Source organism: Procambarus clarkii, chromosome 50, assembly GCF_040958095.1.
Source record: "Procambarus clarkii isolate CNS0578487 chromosome 50, FALCON_Pclarkii_2.0, whole genome shotgun sequence".
Lineage (NCBI taxonomy): Eukaryota > Metazoa > Arthropoda > Malacostraca > Decapoda > Cambaridae > Procambarus > Procambarus clarkii.
The window spans coordinates 15,706,100-15,729,365 of record NC_091199.1 but is presented as its reverse complement, the minus strand read 5'-3'; the positions used below and the strand labels follow the sequence as shown (position 1 = coordinate 15,729,365).

General features: G+C 44.0%; 1 protein-coding gene across 2 annotated transcripts in view; it reads right to left on the bottom strand.

Moving 5' to 3' along the window:
• The window catches only part of LOC138351616 (uncharacterized), a 75,989-nt gene that overhangs the window by 38,154 nt on the left and 14,569 nt on the right, over positions 1–23,266 (bottom strand). For both annotated transcript variants that reach the window (XM_069303597.1, XM_069303596.1), the window contains exons 3-4: positions 12,184–12,305; positions 3,527–4,015 (exon numbers count right to left, since the gene is read on the bottom strand). In XM_069303597.1, the coding sequence (XP_069159698.1) occupies positions 3,527–4,015; positions 12,184–12,305 (611 nt within the window). The remainder of the gene's footprint in view (positions 1–3,526; positions 4,016–12,183; positions 12,306–23,266) is intronic.

Below are 23,266 nucleotides of genomic sequence, written 5' to 3'. Positions count from 1 at the left end.
CTTGTGGTGGAAGGTTGTACTCAAGGAGGGGAGTAACTCTAGTGCTTGAGGTGGAAGGTTGTACTCAAGGAGGGGGGAGTAACTCTAGTGCTTGTGGAGGAAGGGCGTACTCAGGAGGGGAGTAAATCTAGTGCGTGTGGTTGGAGGTTGTACTCAAGGGGGGAGTAACTCTAGTGCTTGTTGTGGAGGGTTGTACTCAAGGGGGAAGTAACTCTAGTGCTTGTGGAGGAAGGTTGTACTCAAGGGGAGAGTATCTCGAGTGCTTGTGGTGGAAGATTGTACTCAAGGGGGAGTAACTCTAGTGCTTGTGAAGGAAGGTTGTACTCAAGGGGAGAGTAACTCTAGTGCTTGTAGTGGAAGGTTGTACTCTAGGGGGGAGCAACTCTATTGCTTGTGGTGGGAGGTTGTACTCAAGAGGGGAGTAACTCTAGTGCTTGTGGTGGAAATTTGTACTCAAAGGGGGGGAGTAACTCTAGTGCTTGTGGATGGAGGTTGTACTCAAGGGGGGGGAGTAACTCGAATGCTTGTGGTGGAAGGTTGTACTCAAAGGGGGGGAATAACTCTAGTGCTTGTGGATGGAGGTTGTACTCAAGGAAGGTTAGAGTAACTCTAGTGCTTGTGGTGGAAGGTTGTACTCAAAGGGGGGGAGTAACTCTAGTGCTTGTGGTGGAAGGTTGTGCTCAAGGGGAGAGTAACTCTTGTGCTTGTAGTGGAAGGTTGTACTCAAGGGAGGGGGGAGTAACTCTAGTCCTTGTGGTGGAGGGTTGTACTCAAGGGGGGGGAGTAACTCGAATGCTTGTGGTTTAAGGTTGTACTCAAGGGGGAGTAACTCTAGTGCTAGTGGTGGAAGGTTGTACGCAGGGGGGGGAGTAACTCTAGTGCTTGTGGAGGAAGGTTGTACTCAAGGGGGAGTAACTCTAGTGCTTGTGGAGGAAGGTTGTACTCAAGGGGGAGTAACTCTAGTGCTAGTGGTGGAAGGTTGTACTCAAGGGGGGAGAGTAACTCTAGTGCTTGTGGTGGAAAGTTGTACTCAAGGGGGGAGTAACTCTAGTGCTTGTAGTGGAAGGTTGTACTCAAGGGGGGAGTAACTCTAGTGCTTGTGGTGGAAAGTTGTACTCAAGGGGGGAGTAACTCTAGTGCTTGTAGTGGAAGGTTGTACTCAAGGGGGGGAGTAACTCTAGTGCTTTTGGTGGATGGTTGTACTCAAGGGGGGAGTAACTCTAGTGCTTGTGGTGGAAGGTTGTACTCAAGGGAAGGGGAGTAACTCTAGTGCGTGTGGTGGAAGGTTGTACTCAAGGGGGGGGAAATAACTCTAGTGCTTGTGGTGGAAGGTTGTACTCAAGGGGGGGGAGTAACTCTAGTGCTTGTAGTGGAAGGTTGTACTCAAGGGGGGGAGTAACTCTAGTGCTTTTGGTGGATGGTTGTACTCAAGGGGGGAGTAACTCTAGTGCTTGTGGAGGAAGGTTGTACTCAAGGGGGAGTAACTCTAGTGCTTGTGGTGGAAGGTTGTACTCAAAGGGGGAGTAACTCTAGTGCTTGTGGTGGAGGGTTGTACTCAAGGGGGGGAGGAGTATCTCTAGTGCTTGTGGTGGAAAGTTGTACTCAAGGGGGGAGTAACTCTAGTGCTTGTTGTGGAGGGTTGTACTCAAGGGGGGGGGAGTATCTCTAGTGCTTGTGGTGGAAGGTTGTACTCAAGGGGGGGGAGTAACTCTAGTGTTTGTGTTGGAAGGTTGTACTCAAGGGGGGAGTAACTCTAGTGCTTGTGGTGGAAGGTTGTACTCAAGGGGGGAGTAACTCTAGTGTTCGTAGTGGAAGGTTGTACTCAAGGGGGGGGGGGGAGTATCTCTAGTGCTTGTGGTGGAAGGTTGTACTCAAGGGGGGGGGGGAGTAACTCTAGTGCTTGTGGTGGAAGGTTGTACTCAAGGGGGGGGGGAGTATCTCTAGTGCTTGTGGTGGAAGGTTGTACTCAAGGGGGGGGGAGTAACTCTAGTGTTTGTGTTGGAAGGTTGTACTCAAGGGGGGAGTAACTCTTGTGCTTTTGGAGGAAGGTTGTACTCAAGGGGGGAGTAACTCTAGTGTTCGTAGTGGAAGGTTGTACTCAAGGGGGAGTAACTCTAGTGCTCGTAGTGGAAGGTTGTACTCAAGGGGGGGGGAGTAACTTCAGTGCTTGTGGTGGAAGGTTGTACTCAAGGGGGGGAGTAACTCTAGTGTTTGTAGTGGAAGGTTGTACTCAAGGGGGGGAGTAACTCTAGTGTTTGTAGTGGAAGGTTGTACTCAAGGGGGGGAGTAACTCTAGTGCTTGTGGTGGAAGGTTGTACTCAAGGGGGAGTAACTCTGGTGCTTGTGGTGGAAGGTTGTACTCAAGGGGGAGGAGTAACTCTAGTGCTTGAGGAGGAATGTTATACTCAAGGGGGGGAGTAACTCTAGTGCTTGTGGTGGAAGGTTGTACTCAAGGGGGAGTAACTCTGGTGCTTGTAGTGGAAGGTTGTACTCAAGGGGGAGGAGTAACTCTAGTGCTTGAGGAGGAATGTTGTACTCAAGGGGGAGTAACTCTGGTGCTTGTGGTGGAAGGTTGTACTCAAGGAGGGGGGAGTAACTCTAGTGCTTGTGGAGGAAGGTTGTACTCAAGGGGGGAGTAACTCTAGTGCTTGTGGTGGAAGGTTGTACTCAAGGGGGGAGTAACTCTAGTGCTTGTAGAGGAGGGTTGTACTCAAGGGGGGGAGTAACTCTAGTGCTTGTTGTGGAGGGTTGTACTCAAGGGGGGGAGTAACTCTAGTGCTTGTGGTTGGAGGTTGTACTCAAGGGGGGGAGTAACTCTAGTGCTTGTGGTGGAAGGTTGTACTCAAGGGGGGGAGTAACTCTAGTGCTTGTGGAGGAAGGTTGTACTCAAGGGGGGAGTAACTCTAGTGCTTGTGGTGGAAGGTTGTACTCAAGGGGGGAGTAACTGTAGTGCTTGTAGAGGAGGGTTGTACTCAAGGGGGGGAGTAACTCTAGTGCTTGTTGTGGAGGGTTGTACTCAAGGGGGGGAGTAACTCTAGTGCTTGTGGTTGGAGGTTGTACTCAAGGGGGGGAGTAACTCTAGTGCTTGTGGTGGAAGGTTGTACTCAAGGGGGGGAGTAACTCTAGTGCTTGTAGAGGAGGGTTGTACTCAAGGGGGGACTAAGTTTAGTGCTTGTGGCGGGAGGCTGTACTCAAAGGGTGAGAAACTCTAGTGCTTGTGGTGGAAGGTTGTACTCAAGGGGGGAGTAACTCTAGTGCTTGTGGTGGAAGGTTGTACTCAAGGGGGGGAGTAACTCTAGTGCTTGTGGTGGAGGGTTGTACTCAAGGGGGGGAGTAACTCTAGTGCTTGTGGTGGAAGGTTGTACTCAAGGGGGAGTAACTTTAGTGCTTGTGGTGGAAGGTTGTACTCAAGGGGGGGGGGAGTAACTCTAGTGCTTGTGGTGGAAGGTTGTACTCAAGGGGGGAGTAACTCTAGTGCTTGTGGTGGAAGGTTGTACTCAAGGGGGGAGTAACTCTCACAACTTACCTTGGAGTCCTCAAGGATTGTCTCCAAAAGCTCTATGTGATCTTCCTTATTCCTTCCTTCCTTTTTTTGATCTTCTTCATTCCTTCCTTCCTTTATGTGATCTTCCTCATTCCTTCCTTCCTTTATGTGATCTTCCTCATTCCTTCCTTCCTTTATGTGATCTTCCTCATTCCTTCCTTCCTTTATGTGATCTTCCTCATTCCTTCCTTCCTTTATGTGATCTTCCTCATTCCTTCCTTCCTCTATGTGATCTTCCTCAGTCTTCCTCAAGTGTCGTAGACTCCTGATCTTCATGTAATCTTTAGGAATGGCCAGGTAGTGAATATATTCCTCCACTCCGCCCTTCTGTACTTTATTCTCCACCAGATAAAAAGGATATTTTTTATCCACCGGATTAGAAGGATCTTTTTCATCCTTTGTACAGTTTATGATTCTCTCGTCAGTAGGGTTGCCCTCGACGATGTCACGAACCCAGTCCAGATTGCCTTTCTGCAAGACATAATTAGTATATGTGACTCCTTTTATCATGTGTGTGTGTACTCTCATTTCCCACATATCATCATGTTAACCCGTGTATGTAGTCTACCTCTACCACCACAACCCGTGTATGTAGTCTACCTCTACCACCACAACCCGTGCATATAGTCTACCACCACAACCCGTATATGTAGTCTACCACCACAACCCCGTGTATGTAGTCTACCACCACAACCCGTGTATTTAGTCTACCACCACAACCTGTGTATGTAGTCTACCACCACAACCCGTGTATGTAGTCTACCACCACAACCCCGTGTATGTAGTCTACCACCACAACCCGTGTATGTAGTCTACCACCACAACCCGTGTTGTGGTGGTAGACTACATACACGGGTAATGTAATATGAACATTAGCAATGGTTTCTATAATTTAGATCCAGTTTTGATTGATCAGTTAATAGGCGATTTGAGTAGGATCATTGATACACATTTGTCTCACTAATACTGTGTTAATATCCATTATGTTATTATTATCACTAGGCCCATAGGATGCAACTCTAATTTTATACCCACCCAAACCCATTCATATATTTATCATTGTACTTCACTTCACTTCACCTCTCTCCTGCCTATATATGTCCAAATCTATGTACATGTAACTCCACCTTCTATAGATGTATTATTAAATACGAAAGTATTTAAGGAAATTCCTGTTACAATTCTTCCTCCGTTGTCTGACACATTTTTCATCACGTGTTAATTTTCGTGATTTACACACACACACACACATATATATATATATATATATATATATATATATATATATATATATATATATATATATATATATATATATATATATATATATATATATGTTGTGACGATAATCTCTTTCAAGAGAGATTGAGCCTGCTCTTCCCTATATCATTCACGTCATTCTACAAGTACAAGATACTATATTGAAGATACTTTCACCAGTATCGCCAAACGTTTTGCCCAGGAAGCAAAGCGTACCTTGCACCACCAGACACGCTGGCTCCTCCGCCCGTCGTCAACGAGCAAACTACCCATTCTCAGCCTGCCTGCTTCTGATTGGCTGGTGTATCGCCGACCGCACCTGCACCTGCACTCACGCCCCCCTACCTGAGTCGACGTTTGGGCCAGCTCACGCCATACTCCTCAGAATATCTCTGTGCTCTTAGGAGTTGACATCTCTCTCTGGTAGACAAAGCCCTGGCTGTCGTGTACTAAGGGAGGTGGCAGCTTTAGCCAGTATTCTCAGCACCTGATTATATTATCATTATTGTCTTGCACTTCATTTTATATTAGAGTAAATTTTATATTTATTAATTATTCATGTTGTTTTGTTTGTTGACTTGTTTTGAATTTTATGTAAGCCAAGGGATTGTCTTTGTTCATATCTTGTTTTCTAGAGTAATTAAAATTTCATTGTTTATATTTTGTGTTTTGTGTGTCTTCCCATTACCTTACCACAGACAAACAGACAAGCAGTCTCTTTTTTTTCTGTAAATGTGACAAGGCATTGCCACCTGCCATTGGAGGACTGCCGAACATCAACACTCCAACACTTTACCGTCACATTTCATGGGGGCCTGTCCAAGGAGCTTCACTCAGGTACTAGTACCAGACCGTAAATTTGTGGTAAGCGTACTTGGCTTTGGTACAGTAGCTTTTCACTATTTTCAATATTCAATTTTATTTTCATATGGTGCTGTGTGTATTGTGCATTCCGAGAGTAGCATATGGTGAAGGTGAGACAACTTTGGATTACGTGGTGACTGTAGGCCTCAGTCATTCTCTTAATTGGTCATCTCTCCCTCCGTGTTATTACTCGTGTTTACCATCTTTTGTCCCTAGGATATTTCTCATATTTTAATTTCACCATGTTTCGTCTCCAAGCTTTCCGTGTAGATCCAGCAGGTGAAATAGGGAACTTAAGTCGTGCCAAGAGGACTGAATTACAAACTCTTGCACATGAGTATCAACTAGAAGTTCCCCATGGAGCCAACAAAAATGAACTGCATAACCTGTTACTGGATCATCTCTTAGAGGAAGGTAAGATTGACTATGAAACTCACGAAACTTACTCTATTGCAGATAAACCTGATTTGGCAACGATGAAACTCAAACTAGAGCTTGCCAAGATCGAACGAGAACAACAAATATAAGCTTTACAAATAAAAGAACGAGAAGCTGCAATGAGGAAAGAAGAACAGGAACGTGAAATCGCCCTCAAGGAACGAGAAGCTGCCTTGAGAAAAGAAGACCAAGAACGTGAGATTGCAATACTCCGTGAACGTGAGCGAGTACAGCTTGAAGCAAAACATCGTCACCTGGAGATGCAACGCGAGCATGACAAACAACAAGCTGCTATGGCTATGGAGTGTCGTCAACAAGAACTCGCGTTGGAAACTACACACCTCACTCAACGCCAGCAAGCTACCGCCAGTCTTCCTGTAAGTTTCAATATCTCACATGCAAGTAAGTTAATGCCACCATTCGTAGAGACAGAAGTCGACGTATTTTTCACCACCTTTGAGACCCTTGCTAATCAACTTAGTGGGCCTGCCAACCAATGGGCTACCCTTCTCAGAGTCCATCTCACAGGTAGAGCTGCAGTTACACTCAGTACTTTGGCGTCTGAGAATGACTACCAGACTCTGAAACAAGCAGTGTTGGACGCCTACCTTCTCTCCACCGAAAGCTATCGAAGAAAATTCCGTGACCATCTAAAGGCAAGTACCACTACCTTTCTAGAATTTGCTAATACCAAAAGGAGATATTTTATGAAATGGCTGGAAGCAGCACATGGCTCTACCTTTGCAGAACTCGTCAACCTCATGCTAGTTGAAGAATTCTTGAGGCGTGTGCCTCCTCCTGCCCGTTTATATTTAGCAGATAAAGAAGAGACCGACTACCTAAGATGTGCTAAGTCGGATGACACTTACAGCCTCATCCACCGGCTGACACCAGAACCACCTTCCAGTAAGAAGTCTTGGTACAGTTACGAGAAAGTGAGTACCGATCAAGCTGGCTCGCAATTGTACTGTAAGTATTGTAGACTCTATGGACATACCATAGATAAATGTGGCAAGTCTCAATACAAGGGTAATACTGAATCCACTAAACCCAAACAGACTCCTCCAAGTCCGGTAAGCCTGTGATGAATGTTGGTGTTCATGTTAATGATCTTTCTCTCTTCAGTAAACACCTGTATCCTGGAACTGTCTCTACCAACGGTTCAGATTCGGAGGGACGTTTCAAACGGAAGATCTTGAGGGACACAGCGGCTCTTCAATCAATTATTTTGAAATCAGCTGTGCCCAATATCGCCTACACCGGGGAAACCGTCTTCATCACTGACCTCACTGCTACCACTCCTTATCCTCTCGCCAGAGTCCACCTGGATTGTCCCTTCGTGAACGGAGAAGTCCAAGTCGCCATCAGGGAAAAGCCTTTTCCCATGCCTGGAGTGCAACTTCTCCTGAGCAACGACTTGACAGAAGACCTGCAACCGTCCAACCTGATCGTCATGGACAAACCCCAGGTGTGTACCTCTGTAATGGATAATCCCATCTTTGAGTATGTTCCAGCAAAGGTTCAAGAGAGTGATGAAGTTTCTCCTCCGGTTTTAGTGACCACCCGTGCACAAGCTGCACGACCACAGCCAGCTGACTCTACTGCTACCGCTCTCCCTCAAGACCCTCAGAAACTACCCCCGAATCTGACCAAGTTGGAGTTCCGTAAGTTACAGAGGGAAGATCTTACCTTGACACCATTATTCTTCCAGGCTGAGACTCAACCTGCCAGTATTCCTGGGTTCTTCTTAGAGAACGAGTTGCTCTACCGCAGATACAGACCCAGTAAACTGAAGGAGGAGGACGATTGGGCCAACGTCGAACAACTAGTGATTCCTGCCAGCCTGCGGCCCACTATTCTACACCTGGCCCACGGAGCACTCTCGCACTACGGATTTAACAAGACCTACCACGGAATCCGTCAAGACTAATACTGGCCAGGTATGGTAAATAGCGTCAAACAGTGCGTCAAACAGTGTCATACATGTCAAATGGCAGGTTAACCGAACATCTCTATCCCCAGAGCACCACTGACTCCACTGACTCCCATAGGTGCCTGCGGAACCTTTCCACAGACTTATTATAGACTGTGTTGGTCCTTTACCTCGGATCAGTTCTGGTAACGCCTATATACTAACTATCCTGTGTCCTACCACCAGATTCCCCATAGCAGTTCCAGTAAAGAACATTACGGCTGCTACGGTTGTGAAACACTTATTGAAGATCTTCACCCAGTATGGATTTCCAGGGGAGGTTCAGAGCGACTGTGGCACCAACTTCACCAGAGATCTCTTCAAGAGGACACTGGAAGAGTTCAACATCACACAGGTATTGTCCAGCCCCTATCATCCTGCTTCACAGGGTTCTCTTAAGCGTAGTCATCAGACTATTAAAGCACTCCTGAAGAAGTTTTGCAATGAAACCTCTAAGGATTGGGATAAGCAAATAGATTTAATAATGTGCATATTTAGAAGTCTTCCGCAGTCTCCCAAAAGCAAGACTGCGCAGGGAAATAAGAGCAACAAAGCCCCTAACAAGGCATCCATCCCGACCAACACTGACAGCCATCGTGTTTCTCCGTCTGGAAGCTCTGGGGTCCGCGGCGGCGGTGCTGCTCTCCCCTCTACCCCATCACTGAGCCAGGGAGCGGTGTCCTCTCAATCCTCTCCTAATGCCACGCTTCCATCCTACTTTACGAAATTCAAGCGTGCTTCTAGTCCCTCACTGGATTTCCCTAACTGGGCCGAGAATCAATAGTTTAAAAAGTTGTGTCTAGTCATTGAGACTCAAAATACGATCATCCTGAGTCTTCAAACTGAGAATCAAGCGAACCTCGTGAACCTTCATCAACAACAACAAGAAATAACCCTTCTCTGCGAGGATATTAGAAACTATAAGGCTAGCCAAGACCAACTCCAGCATGACTTGAATGATCTCCGTGAGGAAAACATGCGTCTGAAAACTGATGAAGTCATAAAAAAACAAGAAGCTCTCAACAAAATGACTGTATGTATCAGTACATTATCCGCCCAACATTCCATCTCCCAGGATGAACAAGATCAGCAAAAGTTGCTCGACTCTGTTGTTGTGTCGTCCCAAGATATTCCTGTGGAACGTGAAGGTAAAAAGAGTATTGAAATAGTTCATGCTCTCATAAAAGACGAATTGTATATTACTCCAAACAAAACTGACATTATTGCTGCCTACAGAGTAGGCAAAAAGAATCCATCAGGACAAAACCAGCGAAAAATTCGCCTCAAGCTAGCTTCCCAGTCCATAAAATCGCATCTTGTCCGGACAGTTGCATCCCAACGAAAGGGAATCTACATCAACGAGTGATTGACTAGAAAAAGACAGCAACTCCTCCACCGCCTCCGTCAAATCCGTAATCAAAACCCAGATGCGATTCATCAGTGCTTCGTAAGAGATGGCGTGATTAAAGTGAGAAAGACCTCAGAAGGTAAAATGTTTACAGATGTTAATGAGGATAACCTCAACATTTTCCTCTCCCAATATGGTTTGTCTCACCTTGTTATCACTCTCAATGAATCAACATAATTAAACCCCTTGTCACCTAGTGTGGGTTAGGTACCCAAAGTCTCTTTGTTAAACTTTTTTAATTTAAAATTTAATTTAATTTATTTTAGTCATTTATTGAACTTAATTAATTGAGTGCATTAATATTTTTCTTTAGTTTTTACTATTTATAGGATCATAACTAAACTATTTATAGTTAATAATCATTAGATTAAATTTGCCTATGTTTATTATTCAACTTTTTTCTTTGATTTCATTTATTACCTAGGTTGCCTAGCCTCGCCATACTCCCTTACTCCATCGTACCCCTGGCTTTGCCTGTGTCTCAAAATGCAAATTATTACTTACAGTGTACCTGAGAGTACTTGTAAGCAATCTACCTCATTTTTCTTTTTTTGTTCATTTTGTGTTTGTCTTGTATAGTCTTGTTTATATTTTTATTTTTCCTCCCTTTTATATCAAAATTTTATTTTGTAATTGCCATTCTTGCCTTGTTTTCCTACAACCAGCCTTCTGATGCAAACAAGTATAGACCCAGAACTTAACCTCTTATCCACTATCTATGACAATCATCACTTTAATGATCAAAATTGCAGATATTTTACAGCACATGATGTAAACAATGTATTAACACATAATCACAATATCTCTGTAATTTCCTTGAATGTAAGATCACTAAGCAAACACTTCGATGAATTTAGTGCCTTGATTGAAACTATGGACAACAAATTATCTTTTATTATACTTACTGAAACGTGGTTAAAAGAGGATACTACTCAACTCTTTAACATGCCAAACTACTCAGCAATTCACAACTGTCGACCAATTCAGAGATGTGGTGGTACTGCTCTTTACTACCACCAAGAACTAACACGCTTAAAAGTAATTAGAACTAGAGACTACTGTGGGGAGTATATCTTCGCCAGTTTCAGAGTCAAGGGTGCTGAGTCTGTCCTGACTGTGGGTGCAGTCTATAGAATTCCTAACACTGATGTGTCCGAATTGAACTCTAACCTTAGAAATCTAATACTAGATAACAGACTGAATAAAAACCATCTAATTATCGCAGGGGACTTTAATATTGACCTCTGCGAGCCTGAAAACCCTACTGCTGCCAGCTTCCTCAACTGTATGAATTCCTGCTTCCTCATACCCTTAATCACTAAACCTACTAGAATCACTGATAGTACTGCCACGGCTCTTGATCACATCTGAACCAACATAACCTCTCCGCTTACTTCAGGGATAATCATCGATAGCACTACAGATCATTACCCCACAATTCTCCTAACTAACATTAACAAACCACATCTAGAGACAAGGGAGATAAGCTTTAGGCTGCACAATGAAACTGCTATAGGCAATTTTATAGCTGCTGCTGCTAATGTCAACTGGGAGTCCGAAATAGGTAACATAGGGGACATCAACCTAGCAGTGCAATCTTTTCTTCAAAAAACTCTCAGCCTTTATAACACCCATTGTCCTATGCTAACGAAACAAGTCACAACTAAAAGGCTTAACAATCCTTGGCTTACAAAGGGAATACTTTAATCCATTAATAAAAAACATGACCTTGAGAAGATGTATAGGTTAGGAATCGTCTCCAAAGAATTTTCAAAGAATTACTCGTCGTTGCTATCTGAAATAATTAGAAGAGCCAAAACTAAACACTACGAAGATAAATTTACCCAAACAAAGTGTTTGGTCCCTCCAAAAGGCCTTCTGCAATTTCATTCTTATGTTCAATATGCGATCTTTAACCAGAAATAATCTTTTAAAATGGTAAACACATGAAAATGGGATTAAAACATGGTCAGTGAGATTAAATACGCTATCAGGGAAAACAGTCTTATTCAGGGAAGATGAAGACTGGCTGGCTGATGATGTCATTGACCATTAGTGATGTCTGTGTCTGTGCGGGGTTACCAAGGTGAACACATTTCGGGATGAGGAGAGGCGATCGTTTAATCTCCTGGGGTGAAACAGTATGGTCAGGAGAGTGCCTTTTAATTCCCCCTTTGGAAAATTATGTATGATGGAAGGAGAGGATGACAAAGGGTTTAAAATACTAGGAGACTGTGAGGTACTGTTGAGTAAAAATAGAAAAAACTCATGGGCGTCGGAAAACGCCCATGAGGAAAAAATGAAAACACTCCAAGGCCTATGCCAGACTCTCGGGAAAAGCAAAACTCTCGGGCATAGGCGTACTTTCCACAACTAGTGACTAGGTACCTATGCCTCATGCTGTACTGTCACAGTGACAGGGTACCTATGCCTCATGCTGTACTGTCACAGTGACAGGGTACTTATGCCTCATGCTGTACTGTCACAGTGACAGGGTACCTCATGCGGTACTGTCACAGTGACAGGGTACCTATGCCTCATGCTGTACTGTCACAGTGACAGGGTACTTATGCCTCATGCTGTACTGTCACTAACTATTGATTGACTGAGAGTGTTGTGATGGCCACGACAGCATCATTACCAGGGGATGCTGCCAGCATGCTCTGTGACTCACAAAATGAACATAATATACTTTACCTCGTGAGCATCAACTTCCGCTATAAATGGCTCTATAACTGCCTGGGCCATCTCCTTAGTCTCATCTATGATGTAAAATCCCTCATCCAGCTTACATGGCTCCACACTGCCTCCTCCTCTTCCTGCAATAATAACAGAAATGATGATAATGAACTACCACACTATACGCCACAATTACCCTCAATATAATGGACTACCACACTACTGACCACTGTTAGTACTCAAAATGTATGACGGCAGGGATATAGCCAATCACAGTCGAGTAGGCCTCTGACGTCATTCCCTACAGAGAGCTGGTACTGACCGCTCTGGAGGCAAGGTTAGTATTCTCACCAGACCAGAGTAGGTAGGACCTTGGCAGGCCATAATATACATTGTTGCCTTTACTCAATAAACTGCTGAAGTGAACTTCTGTGTATTCTCTACAACCGAGCAAGCACCATACATCTAAAGGTAACGAATACTGGTAGCAGCTGTGGGATTCAGAATTAATTTTCGGAGCAACGAAAATTCAACTGCCCACATTGTCACGTGTCTCCTGCCACCACCACCGCCAAGCCGCCATCCGCCACCCACGCATCAATATTCAATGATATTGTACCAGTCTGGGGTCCTACCATCAACCTCTAGGTCGATGTTCTCAGAAGTAAGGTACAATATTTACAAGTGAGAACGCAATTTCCTCAGTGAGGGGAGAAGAAATTGCCAGCCGCCAGCCATTTTTTTAAATTTCCCGCCGTCTTGGAACCTGCGCCACCCACCACTATCACCCAAGCCGACAGTAACAGGCATTGTGAGTGTTTACCAGCTACTGCAATCGTCGTCAGTCATCGTCGTAAGTATCAACTGATCATCGGGTGTGTTGTACAGTTATTCAAGATTAATTGGTGGACTACAAATGTCTGACTAGTGTCGCCACCAGCTTACTCACACCTTGCCACCTCGCCTCCTCTCATCATCTTCACAGTCCCCTGCCACACCACTCTGCTGTGAACAACTCCTGTCTACATTCCTGCCTAGCAAATTGAGCTTCCTTCGCCATCATCGACGCAACATCGTCGTCTCGGCATTTATCCTTGTTACGGACCCGAGTCCAGCATCCTAGCACGGAGCAGTGACGACAACGCCATCTGCCAGTCTGCTCCCGAAACTCCCTCCAAATGGACAGCGCCATCTAGTGAGGACAGGATATACCGGCCACAGGTGCTGGATTCCCGTCTTGATCAGCTCATAACGTAGCTGCTGCTGACCTCTGGTGAGGTGGCGCTTAGACAGCAACGCCATCTATGGAGTGGATAGGTGGACGTTTGTGTCTAAGCCTGTAAGTGAGGTGCCCTAGAGTGTCCCTAGTACTGATGATGTGTCTGATTACAGAGTCGACCTGGGACTGCTGTATTGGACGGTGGGGCAGTCTACCCAAGGCAGCCATAGTCTCTCCACGAGTTTGCTCTGAAGAAGCTGTGAGTCACCCCCGGATGGGCACTGTTGAGTGTGTTAGCCTGCCTGTGATGTGGCAGTACCAGGAATCGTCTTATCTGGGGGCTGGCTGGTGGAAGAGACTAGCCACTGTGGTGCGGAGAGAGGAGAGTGATCTGCGGAATCACACGAGGCTCCTGCCTAGGGCTCGCAACCCTAGTATCGGTCGTGGAGTGGCCTACACAGCGGAGCTGATTGGAACCTGCCAGCTACAGGCTGGATTTGTGGTTGAAGGCCTCCGCGACGGTGCACCCAGTAGGACTGTGATTTGGCTGGCCTGTGGCCAGGGTAGATTCGCCGAGAGAATCAGAGAATTCATCGTGGGCCACGACGAAGAGAACCAGAGCTACTTATCTTGAGCACTGTGGAGCATCCTGTGTCTTCAGAGGAAGACTAATCTGTATATAATAAGTGTAGTTATAGCAACCCCGCGTGTGACTGTGATATATTTATGGTGGTGGTAGCAATATATATACAAAAGCAGTGCATTTGTATCCCTTTCCCTTTAATTTAACTCGCATTACGGAACACACCCCTTGAAAGCCACTACTAGCTTAGGGCCGGATACCCAAACTCTAATAACATCAGAGAAGAACCCGGTTGCGACCCAATAGGGCCGTAACAATCCTCATGGTCCTGACATCATTTGTAGTGTGGGGTCCCACCAGAGCTTCGTGCCACGGCCGCAAGGAGTGCTGACTGTCGCCCCAGATGTAAACAAACTTCATGTTAATTTTTTTTTTCAATTTTGCCCCGAGGGGCGAGTTTATTGGGCAGCGACGCTCATCTTGTGAGTGGACATACCGCCATAGCAGCATGTACAACACTCACCAATAGGAAGAAAACCCGCTGGGTTGTTCATCCTGTCACTTGTACCCAGACACTGCTGGGACTTGCTTAACTGTCTCAAGTGAACAGCTCCTCAAACAAGAAGATTAACATCTATTAACCCTTAAAAGCTTACGTTATCTTACGGGTGCAAAATGGGGGAATCTTTTAAGAACAGTATCAATATTTGACAAATAGTGTTTTCCTAACTCAAACAATGTGGGGTTTATTATTCTACACATAGTTCTGATTTCTCTCAGGTGTTCACATTCACGTAGATAGTGGTCAAGGCGGTGTCCATCACTCTCACCACAGATTCTACAACTTCGCTGATCAACTGTTGTTTCCATTCCATATCTCCATGGATATTTGTATCCAAGACGGATTCTCGCTGTTACTGATTCTCTCCCTCGTCCTCCTCCTCTTCGGCCATAATGACTGGGATTGCCACCTGCAACCATGTTGTACCATCGTACAGATTCACTGGTTTGTGCTTCTATCCTCCTTTCCTCAGTTACCTTGTCACGGTGATGTTGCCTGACAATACCTCTAATTTATAGTAGAGTATTGAGTATGAAGTATTCAATATGGTCTCCTTCACCGCCTTCAGCAGCCAATATATCTGCTCGTTCATTCCCACATATTCCAACATGGGAGGGGATCCACAGAAACTTGACGACTCTTCCCTGAATGGTACAAACTCTTACAGCTCTCTTAATTTCAGCGACTATTGCAAGATTTTCTGCCCGATTTTTACTTAGGCTTTGCAGTGCTGCTTTTGAATCAGTGCAAATCACTGCACCATTAGTGTTCCGTTCAAGAAACCTTAACGCCATAACAATGGCAGTTAGCTCTGCTTGTGTTGAAGAGGCATAGTTCTCAATACGCGCTTTTTCTTCATTTCTGCGTTGGAAAGTATTATCCTTGATTAACGTGTATGCTGCACCAGCTCTTCCATTGACGGGATTAGATGACCCGTCAGTGTAGATCTGATCTAGTTCATCTCCGGCTTTATTAAAAATTTCCTCAAGATACTTGTGCCTCATTTCTTGTGGTAACATGTGGGATTTTTTCATTGCCATTTCATTGATGATAATCTTGCATGAGTCATCCTCCCAGGGAGGTAACCTCTCTAAAGGCAGGAGCTCACGGGCTTGCTCAAGCAGGTGAAGCTCTTCGAGGTAGCAGACTGATCTGTGATGCCATTTTTTGCTTCTCCTGTTTCCCCCTGAAAGTAGCACAGAGCTCAGTTTTTTCTTAGCAACATCATTGTAATGGGGATCTCTGGCTATCCTAATTGCAAGCTTAGCATTCAGCTCCTTAATTCTGCTTTTAAGATTGGGGTGGGACAACTCCTCTCATAGATTAGACGTTTTGGCAGTTCTTGGAACTCCAAAAGTGATTGTCATGGCTTCATTTTGAATGCTCTCAAGCCTTTTCATATCACTTTGGGGTAGGTACACAAAACTGGTGCGGCATAGTCTATGACGGAGCGCACATAGACTGTGTACATCATTTTAAGCACGGCAATAGAGGCTCCATGTCCATTCCAGGTCATAGCTTTCAGTGCCCTGAGTCGACTTTTGCATGTTCCTATGAGTTGATTGAGCTCCTCTTTCTTCCCCTTGTTAGAGCCGACAGTGACGCCAAGGTACCGATAGTGGTCAACCCATTCAAGTGTTACACCATTAATTTCCAGTTCTTCATTTACTCTCCGCTTGTGATGGGAGTATGCCTTCGTCTTGTTTGTGGAGAGAGCGAAACCGAGCTCAATACATTTCCTTCCGAGAAGTTCAATGGACTGTTCAATTTTTCCCAAGGTGGGAGCTTGTATTAGAACATCATCTGCATATCCCACTTGTTGTGTTCCTTCCGGAAAATTAATATTTGCAATGGCGTTCATAAGTACATTGAATAGTGTAGGGCTTAAGACTCCTCCTTGGGGGGTTCCGAGTTCCATATTCATTGTTCTGGAGACTGCTCCATTGAAGCAAACCTTGGCGCTCCTCCCTGTGAGGTAGTCTTCAACCCATTTCATGAGTCTTCCCTTGACACCCATGCATGCAAGCTCGTCCAGGATCGCAATCCCCTGTGCTTTGTCGAAGGCTCCTTTGATGTTAACAAATACAGAGTACTTAGCCGTGTCATTAGCCAAGTAATTAACTATACAATTTGCTGTGCTCCGTCCTTTAACAAATCCATTGACCCCCTCCCCTAACCTGCCTATTTTGTGCAACAGTCGGTTTAGAATGATCCTTTCAAGCATCTTGCAAGTGCATGACACGAGACTGATAGGTCTGTAATTACCAGGGTCATTGGGCTTCGGTATGGGAACAATTATTGCGTGTTTCCATTGTGTGGGCAGCACTCCTCTTAAGAATGACTTGTTAAACAGGTGGAGTAGTGGATTCCCAGACACTTCACACAGTGCATTGAGTATGTCGTAGGTGACGCCATCTTCACCAGGTGCTGTACTTTTACCCCTTTTCATAGTGCCCCTTACTTCTTGGGCTGTGATTGGTTCCCCATATTCGTCATAATAATATAATAATAATAATAATAATAATAATAATAATAATAATAATAATTTTTATTTAGGTAAGGTACATACATAAAGAGATTTTACAAAGTTTGTTGGCTTAATAGATAGAGCTAGTACATACAATGCCTAAAGCCACTATTACGCAAAGCGTTTCGGGCAGGAAAAACATTAATGACTAAAGCTTAAAACTAATGGGTAAAAAGAATAAAATGTGTTGAGAACAAATAAAAATAGAGGTAAAAGAGGGGGGAACATAACTAGACAGTGCTCTTGTTATCCTAATTCTTCTGTCATCATATCGCAGGAGCTGTTCCCTGCTGATTTCTGCAGGGAAAGAGGAGGATGCTGCATCACTCCACTTGTGAATTAGTTCCTCGGCCTTGCCCTGGGGGTCTTTGTGAGCCGCCGGCCGGGTTCTGCCCCCTCCTCCCCCCTTAGCTATCTGAATTTTTGCCCACACTTGTCTTGCAGATGTTTCCCGTCCAATAGAGCTAGTGAACTCAAGCCATTGTCTTTCCCACTCTTTAATCTTCTCTTCCCTGGCTACTTGACACACAGTTTTAAACAACTCTTGGTTACTTTCAGTGGGATGTCTCCGGTACTCTCTACTCATATCTCTTACATTTGCGTTAAGTATCTTTATTTAATCGTTCTCATACCATTTTATTTTCTTCCTCTGAGGGTTACTTCGCCCAGGCGTACGGCGGGAACTCTGAGATCACCAAACTTCATGTGTGCCTCTTCACGCACCTTCACGATGTTTCTCCTATTTTGACTACTGGTGATTCTCATGTATTGCACTCTCGAGATAAGTAATTGATAGATGAGGCTTACTGTGTCATGTTTTAATAGTGATATACATAATAATATCCACAATATCATATGCATTAACCTTCCAGTGTCTTGTTAAATATTGGAGTTGATAGTCATTCCACTCACACACTTCCCTGAGTCATTTTCAACATTTCTTGCTTCTCACAGTAATTTCATTGAGTATTAATTGTGCTACTAGAGAGTTATTAGTAAATTAAAAGTTCAGAGAAGTAAGAAATAATTGTTTTAGTAGCAGTTGAGGATTTGCACAATATACAAGCGATGAGTCACACTAACGTGGCTAAAGTATGTTGACCAGACCACACACTAGAAGGTGAAGGGACGACGACGTTCCGGTCCTTCCTGGACCATTCTCAAGTCAATTTCAAGTTTGCACAATATATTTTTTTTTATTTCTCCAGACCTTAATTTGAAATTTATTCCTTCAGTATTGAAGTATTTCTCATTTTCTAAACCCATATTTCCTGCATTGCCACTTGTTGTGTTTAATTATTTTTAATCAAAACTGCAATTGCATTTTCCCGCTTTATAATTTAATTTGCAGTGCATAGCCTGGTTTAATTAATTTATATAACTCTAATTCCAGCCGTATCCATACCAGATTGCTAATTTAATTCGCAATTTTGCTTGTTTTTTATTATTTTGTTGCCTAGTACAATTTTTTTTTTGCCATTTCCTTACTTTAGCCAAGTTTAATATTTTTTTAGTGTTTTATTTTTGTGTATTATATTTTTGATGCCTGGTGCACTTAATTATAATTTGCGTTCAAACATTACTTCAACGACAGTGACAATGCCTACCACTGTTGCAAGTACTTCTGACTCCAATGGAGCAATTACTTGTACTACTGGACAGAAGTCAGTTCAGGAAATGACTATTCCACTTTTTGTTGCCGAATCCCGCTTGTTAGAGTCCTGGTTTAGCAGGATAAGGCCAATACCAATGCCCGTTTTTCTGAGCTTACTGATGCCTAATACCTGATGATTGCTCGGTCAGCTGTTGGCACAACCAAAGGTGATGAACGTTTTGTGGTAGACGAGAAAGCCATTGTTAGCCTCAGTCTTGGTCTGAATTTATGGATTCCTTTCGCCGGTGCTTTGTTAACAAAGGAGACCTCGACCCCGTGTAGGTTAGTCAAGAAAATCGCCAATGCCACCATGCAGCCTCGTGAATCGTTTAATGCATTTACTAGCCGTCTCGATCAGTAGCCTTAATGACTGCTATGATTAGTTCATTATGGGTGGATAAAGACAAAACACTGACCCCAGATTCTATGGCCAAAATGATAGTATTTGGCACTTTAATGCATTTTGCCCTGGAGCATACTAAACCCATCATCGAACAGCAAAATTTTGGAGTTCAGCATGAAATTGGTGAAATGTTTGATGCTATTAACAATGCCGCCAATAAACTAGCTCCCCGAAGTGCTCAACTGTTGCCATCCTCTGACACTGTGAATGTAGTAACAAGCTCTCAGCATCCTCCCATGAACTCTCAAAACTCTTTGTCGCAGAACCGCACCCATGGTCATAGCCCGCAGTCAAATTCTCCTCCTCATAAGTTGCCAAGACGCCATAGCCCACAACCATCCATTCCCTCATGTTGGCATTATGGTAAGACTAACCACCTCGCAAGGGACTGTTAGTCCGCTCCTAGATCATCACCCCTAGACAATTCTCTCAGTCTCCTCGTAAATCTAATAATTCTAGGCTCCCATATTGTAGATACCTTAAACAAGTTGGTCACCACACTGCGGATTGTAAAGCTAGGCAAAGGACATCCCCACCTCGTAACTCCCACGGTCAGTATTGGCGAGGCGCAGTGTCCGAGACATTATCAGAACTCATGTAATTACAACTCCCAGTCCAGCCATAACACAACATCCAATTATAATACTCGATCACAGAATGCTGGAGTCCGGAATGTTCACTCCATGTCATTGGGAAACCCCCAAAGCCATCTGCTAACCAATTCAAGTTAGCCAGTCCTACTCTGTGTACTCAGTACCTACCCAAAATAGATTTGGAGACTTCACAGAAGAGGACATTGACTCTCGACCAGTTGTAGATGTTGACGGAACCACAGTGAATTTGACCCAGACGAGACGCAGACTTCCTAGGCAACATAAATCACAAGTAGTAACTTGTCCATTATCAAGTGATGGCCCCCTTGTCTCAGCCATTGTACAAAGTAGAATTTTAAAAGTCTGGTGCAAAAAAAAAACTCGGGTGCAAAAATTAATATTGTCAAGCCCTCAGCTCTTCGAGATATCTTGAGATTATCTTGAGATGATTTCGGGGCTTTTTAGTGTCCCCGCGGCCTGGTCTCCACCCCAAAGAAGCAGCCCGTTACAGCTGACTAACACCCAGGTTCCTATTTTACTGCTAAGTAACAGGGGCATAGGGTGAAAGAAACTCTGCCCATTGTTTCTCGCCGGCGCCAGGGATCGAACCCGGGACCACAGGATCACAAGTCCAGCATGCTGTCCGCTCGGCCGACCGACTCCCGATATGGCAAGTAAGCACTCTACTCCAGTAAGAAAGTCACCCATACCTTTTCTAAGTGGTGTTTCAGAAAATACAGTAAAAGTTCAGGGGGAAATTGACCTCCCATTCAAGTTAGATGACATCACACTGCCTATAGCATGTTTAGTTGTTGACTATATCCATTTTCCTGGTGACATTCTTCTAGGTTTGTAAAGCATGATTGATATGAACATCGTATTGTTTCCCCATCGTTGGAATATTAGTATCAAAGACCACATCATACCCTTGTGCAACATGTATAGACTGCACCATGAGTTCAACCTTCAATCCGACAACATTAATTTTGTCAAGGCCAGACTTGCTAGCGTAGGTTTGTCATATCCTTGTCGCAGTAGCATACCCGAGAATACAGGGACTCAATTGAAGCATTGTAGTTGTACAGTTGTTAAGGAGAGTGAGTATTGAGACCTTATGGAGGGGGACGCCGTAACGGATTCTCATTGTCTTGCTCGCCTGGCAGCTTCCATCTCTGAAGTCAGTGGTTCAATAGCTACTGACACTGTTATCTTGAGGTTATCTTGAGATGATTTCGGGGCTTTTTTAGTGTCCCCGCGGCCCGGTCTTCGACCAGGCCTCCACCCCCAGGAAGCAGCCCGTGACAGCTGACTAACACCCAGGTACCTATTTACTGCTAGGTAACAGAGTGCTGTTACCCAGTCCACTGTGCTGCACTCTCATTCTCTCACCAGAGTAAGAGTTAATGTTCAGGGAGTGCCTGAGTTATTGGGTGTTATTGCGGAAGGTGAAACATGTAAAGTGAACTGTACGTTTGTTGAACCCTCCTGGCACACAGTGAAGGATGGTACTGTTATATTGTACATTGCAAACACTCGTAATACCGACATTCATCTCCAGTCTGGCACCAATGTTGTAGATTTTGCCCATTAGTAGTTTTACTGGTGCGAGTTGTGGATGATGTCTCCATGGAACATACTGTGTGTACATTCACACCTGGAGAACAGGGATCTCAGCCAGATGTGCAAGCGCAACACCTCAGTTCTACTGATTTCCCTGACTCTGTGGTTCAGCTTTTGGAAATTTTGAAAAGGAATAGAGCCGTTGTTGCTCTACCAGGAGAAAAGTTAGGTCTCACTCCTCTTATTACACATAAAATTCCCCTTGAGTAAGGAACTATGCCAATTTATATACCAGCTTACCATCTACCCCATTCACAGAGGGCAGAAGCTGATAGATTCATAGAGGAAATGTTACAGAGTGATGTAATTGAGTCTAGTAATTCACCATGGAACGCTCCATTGATTCTTGTACCAAAGCGAGATGGTACTTGGAAATCTGTAAACGATTATCGGAAGCTTAACAGAGTAACTATACCTGATCGTTTCCCACTTCCAGTCTTAAATGATTTGTTGCAAAGTATAGGTTGAAACAAAGTATTCTCAGTGTGAGATTTGTTGCAGGGATTCTGGCAAATCCCCCTTGATGAGGAAATAAACAGTTAACAGCCTTTAGTACTCCCAATGGTCATTTTAATTTCAAAAGAATGCCATTTGGTTTGTGGGGTAGTCCAGCAACCTTTTCACGGCTCAGGACGAATTTATTTCGTAGATTGATAGGAAGTACTCTTCTAGTTTATCTTGATGATCTTATAATCATGTCGCAAGATGTTCAGACTCATTTCCAGAACCTTGAGAAAGTACTTGCAAAGCTCACAGAAGTTAATTTAAAAATAAAACTGGCAAAGTGTTTGTTTTTAAAGAAGATTAATTTCCAAGGTCATACAGTTACATCTTCAGGCATTACATTGAATGAATAAAAAATTATTGCTGCCCGTGATTTTCCAACGCCTTGTACTGCAGAAGCCGTGAGACAGTTCACAGGTCTTGAAGGATTTTATCGTTCAATTATTGCTGGATTTTCTATTATAGCCGCTCCACTGTATAAATTGCAAAGAAAAGATGAACCCTTTGTTTGGGAAGAAGCCCAGGAACATTCATTCAAAAAACTCAAGACAGCCTTGATCTCGTCACCTGTCCTTAGGTACCCAGATTTTTCTAAACCTTTTACGTTGGTTACAGATGCTAGTGACATTGGCTTAGGTGCTGCATTACTTCAAACAGAAGATCACGCAAAAGTTTATGCGTACATTATCTAAAGAAGAGAACAAATTTAGTGTAACAGAATGTGAAGCTCTAGCAGTTGTATGGGCTTTTAAACATTTCAGGGATACAATTTATAATTACCCAGTTTGTGTTCTTACAGATCACCAACCAGTGATTCCTTTGTTCAAGAATAAGAATCCTGTTGGAAAGTTTGCTAGATATTTGCTCACAATTCAAGAGTTCAGTTCCACATTTGGTTATATTCCAGGAAAGCAAAATATTGTAGCGGATGCGTTTTCTCGACACGTAGCTGCGATTCAGTAAAATTACCCAGCATTAGACGGTACAGTAGTCGAGACGGAACAGAGACAAGACCCCATATGGGCACCCATCATTAAGTTTTTAACTAAGCAAGATACTCGCCCGATTCACAAACCTCCAGTACCATTGAAAGAGTTAGTGATGTTTGACAATTTACTGTGTAGAGTAGTAAAGCTAGGGACAGCCCCGAGGAAGTGTTGTCAGGTAGTTGTCCAGCTGTCTTGGTACCAACTGTGTTAAAGATTATTCATGATGCTCCCTCAAGTGCACATCCAGGAAAGGATCGTACACTCCAGCAAGGTCGATTGAAGTATTTTTGTCCAAAAATGGCTAAGGAGATTGCTCATTATGTTGACAGATGTTTGACCTGCTTACAGCAGGTAACAAGACCTAATCCAACTCAGGTGTACCCAACGACTAAAACGACTTGGGAACGAGTACCAATGGATTTGTTGACAAATTTTGCGGAAACAGAA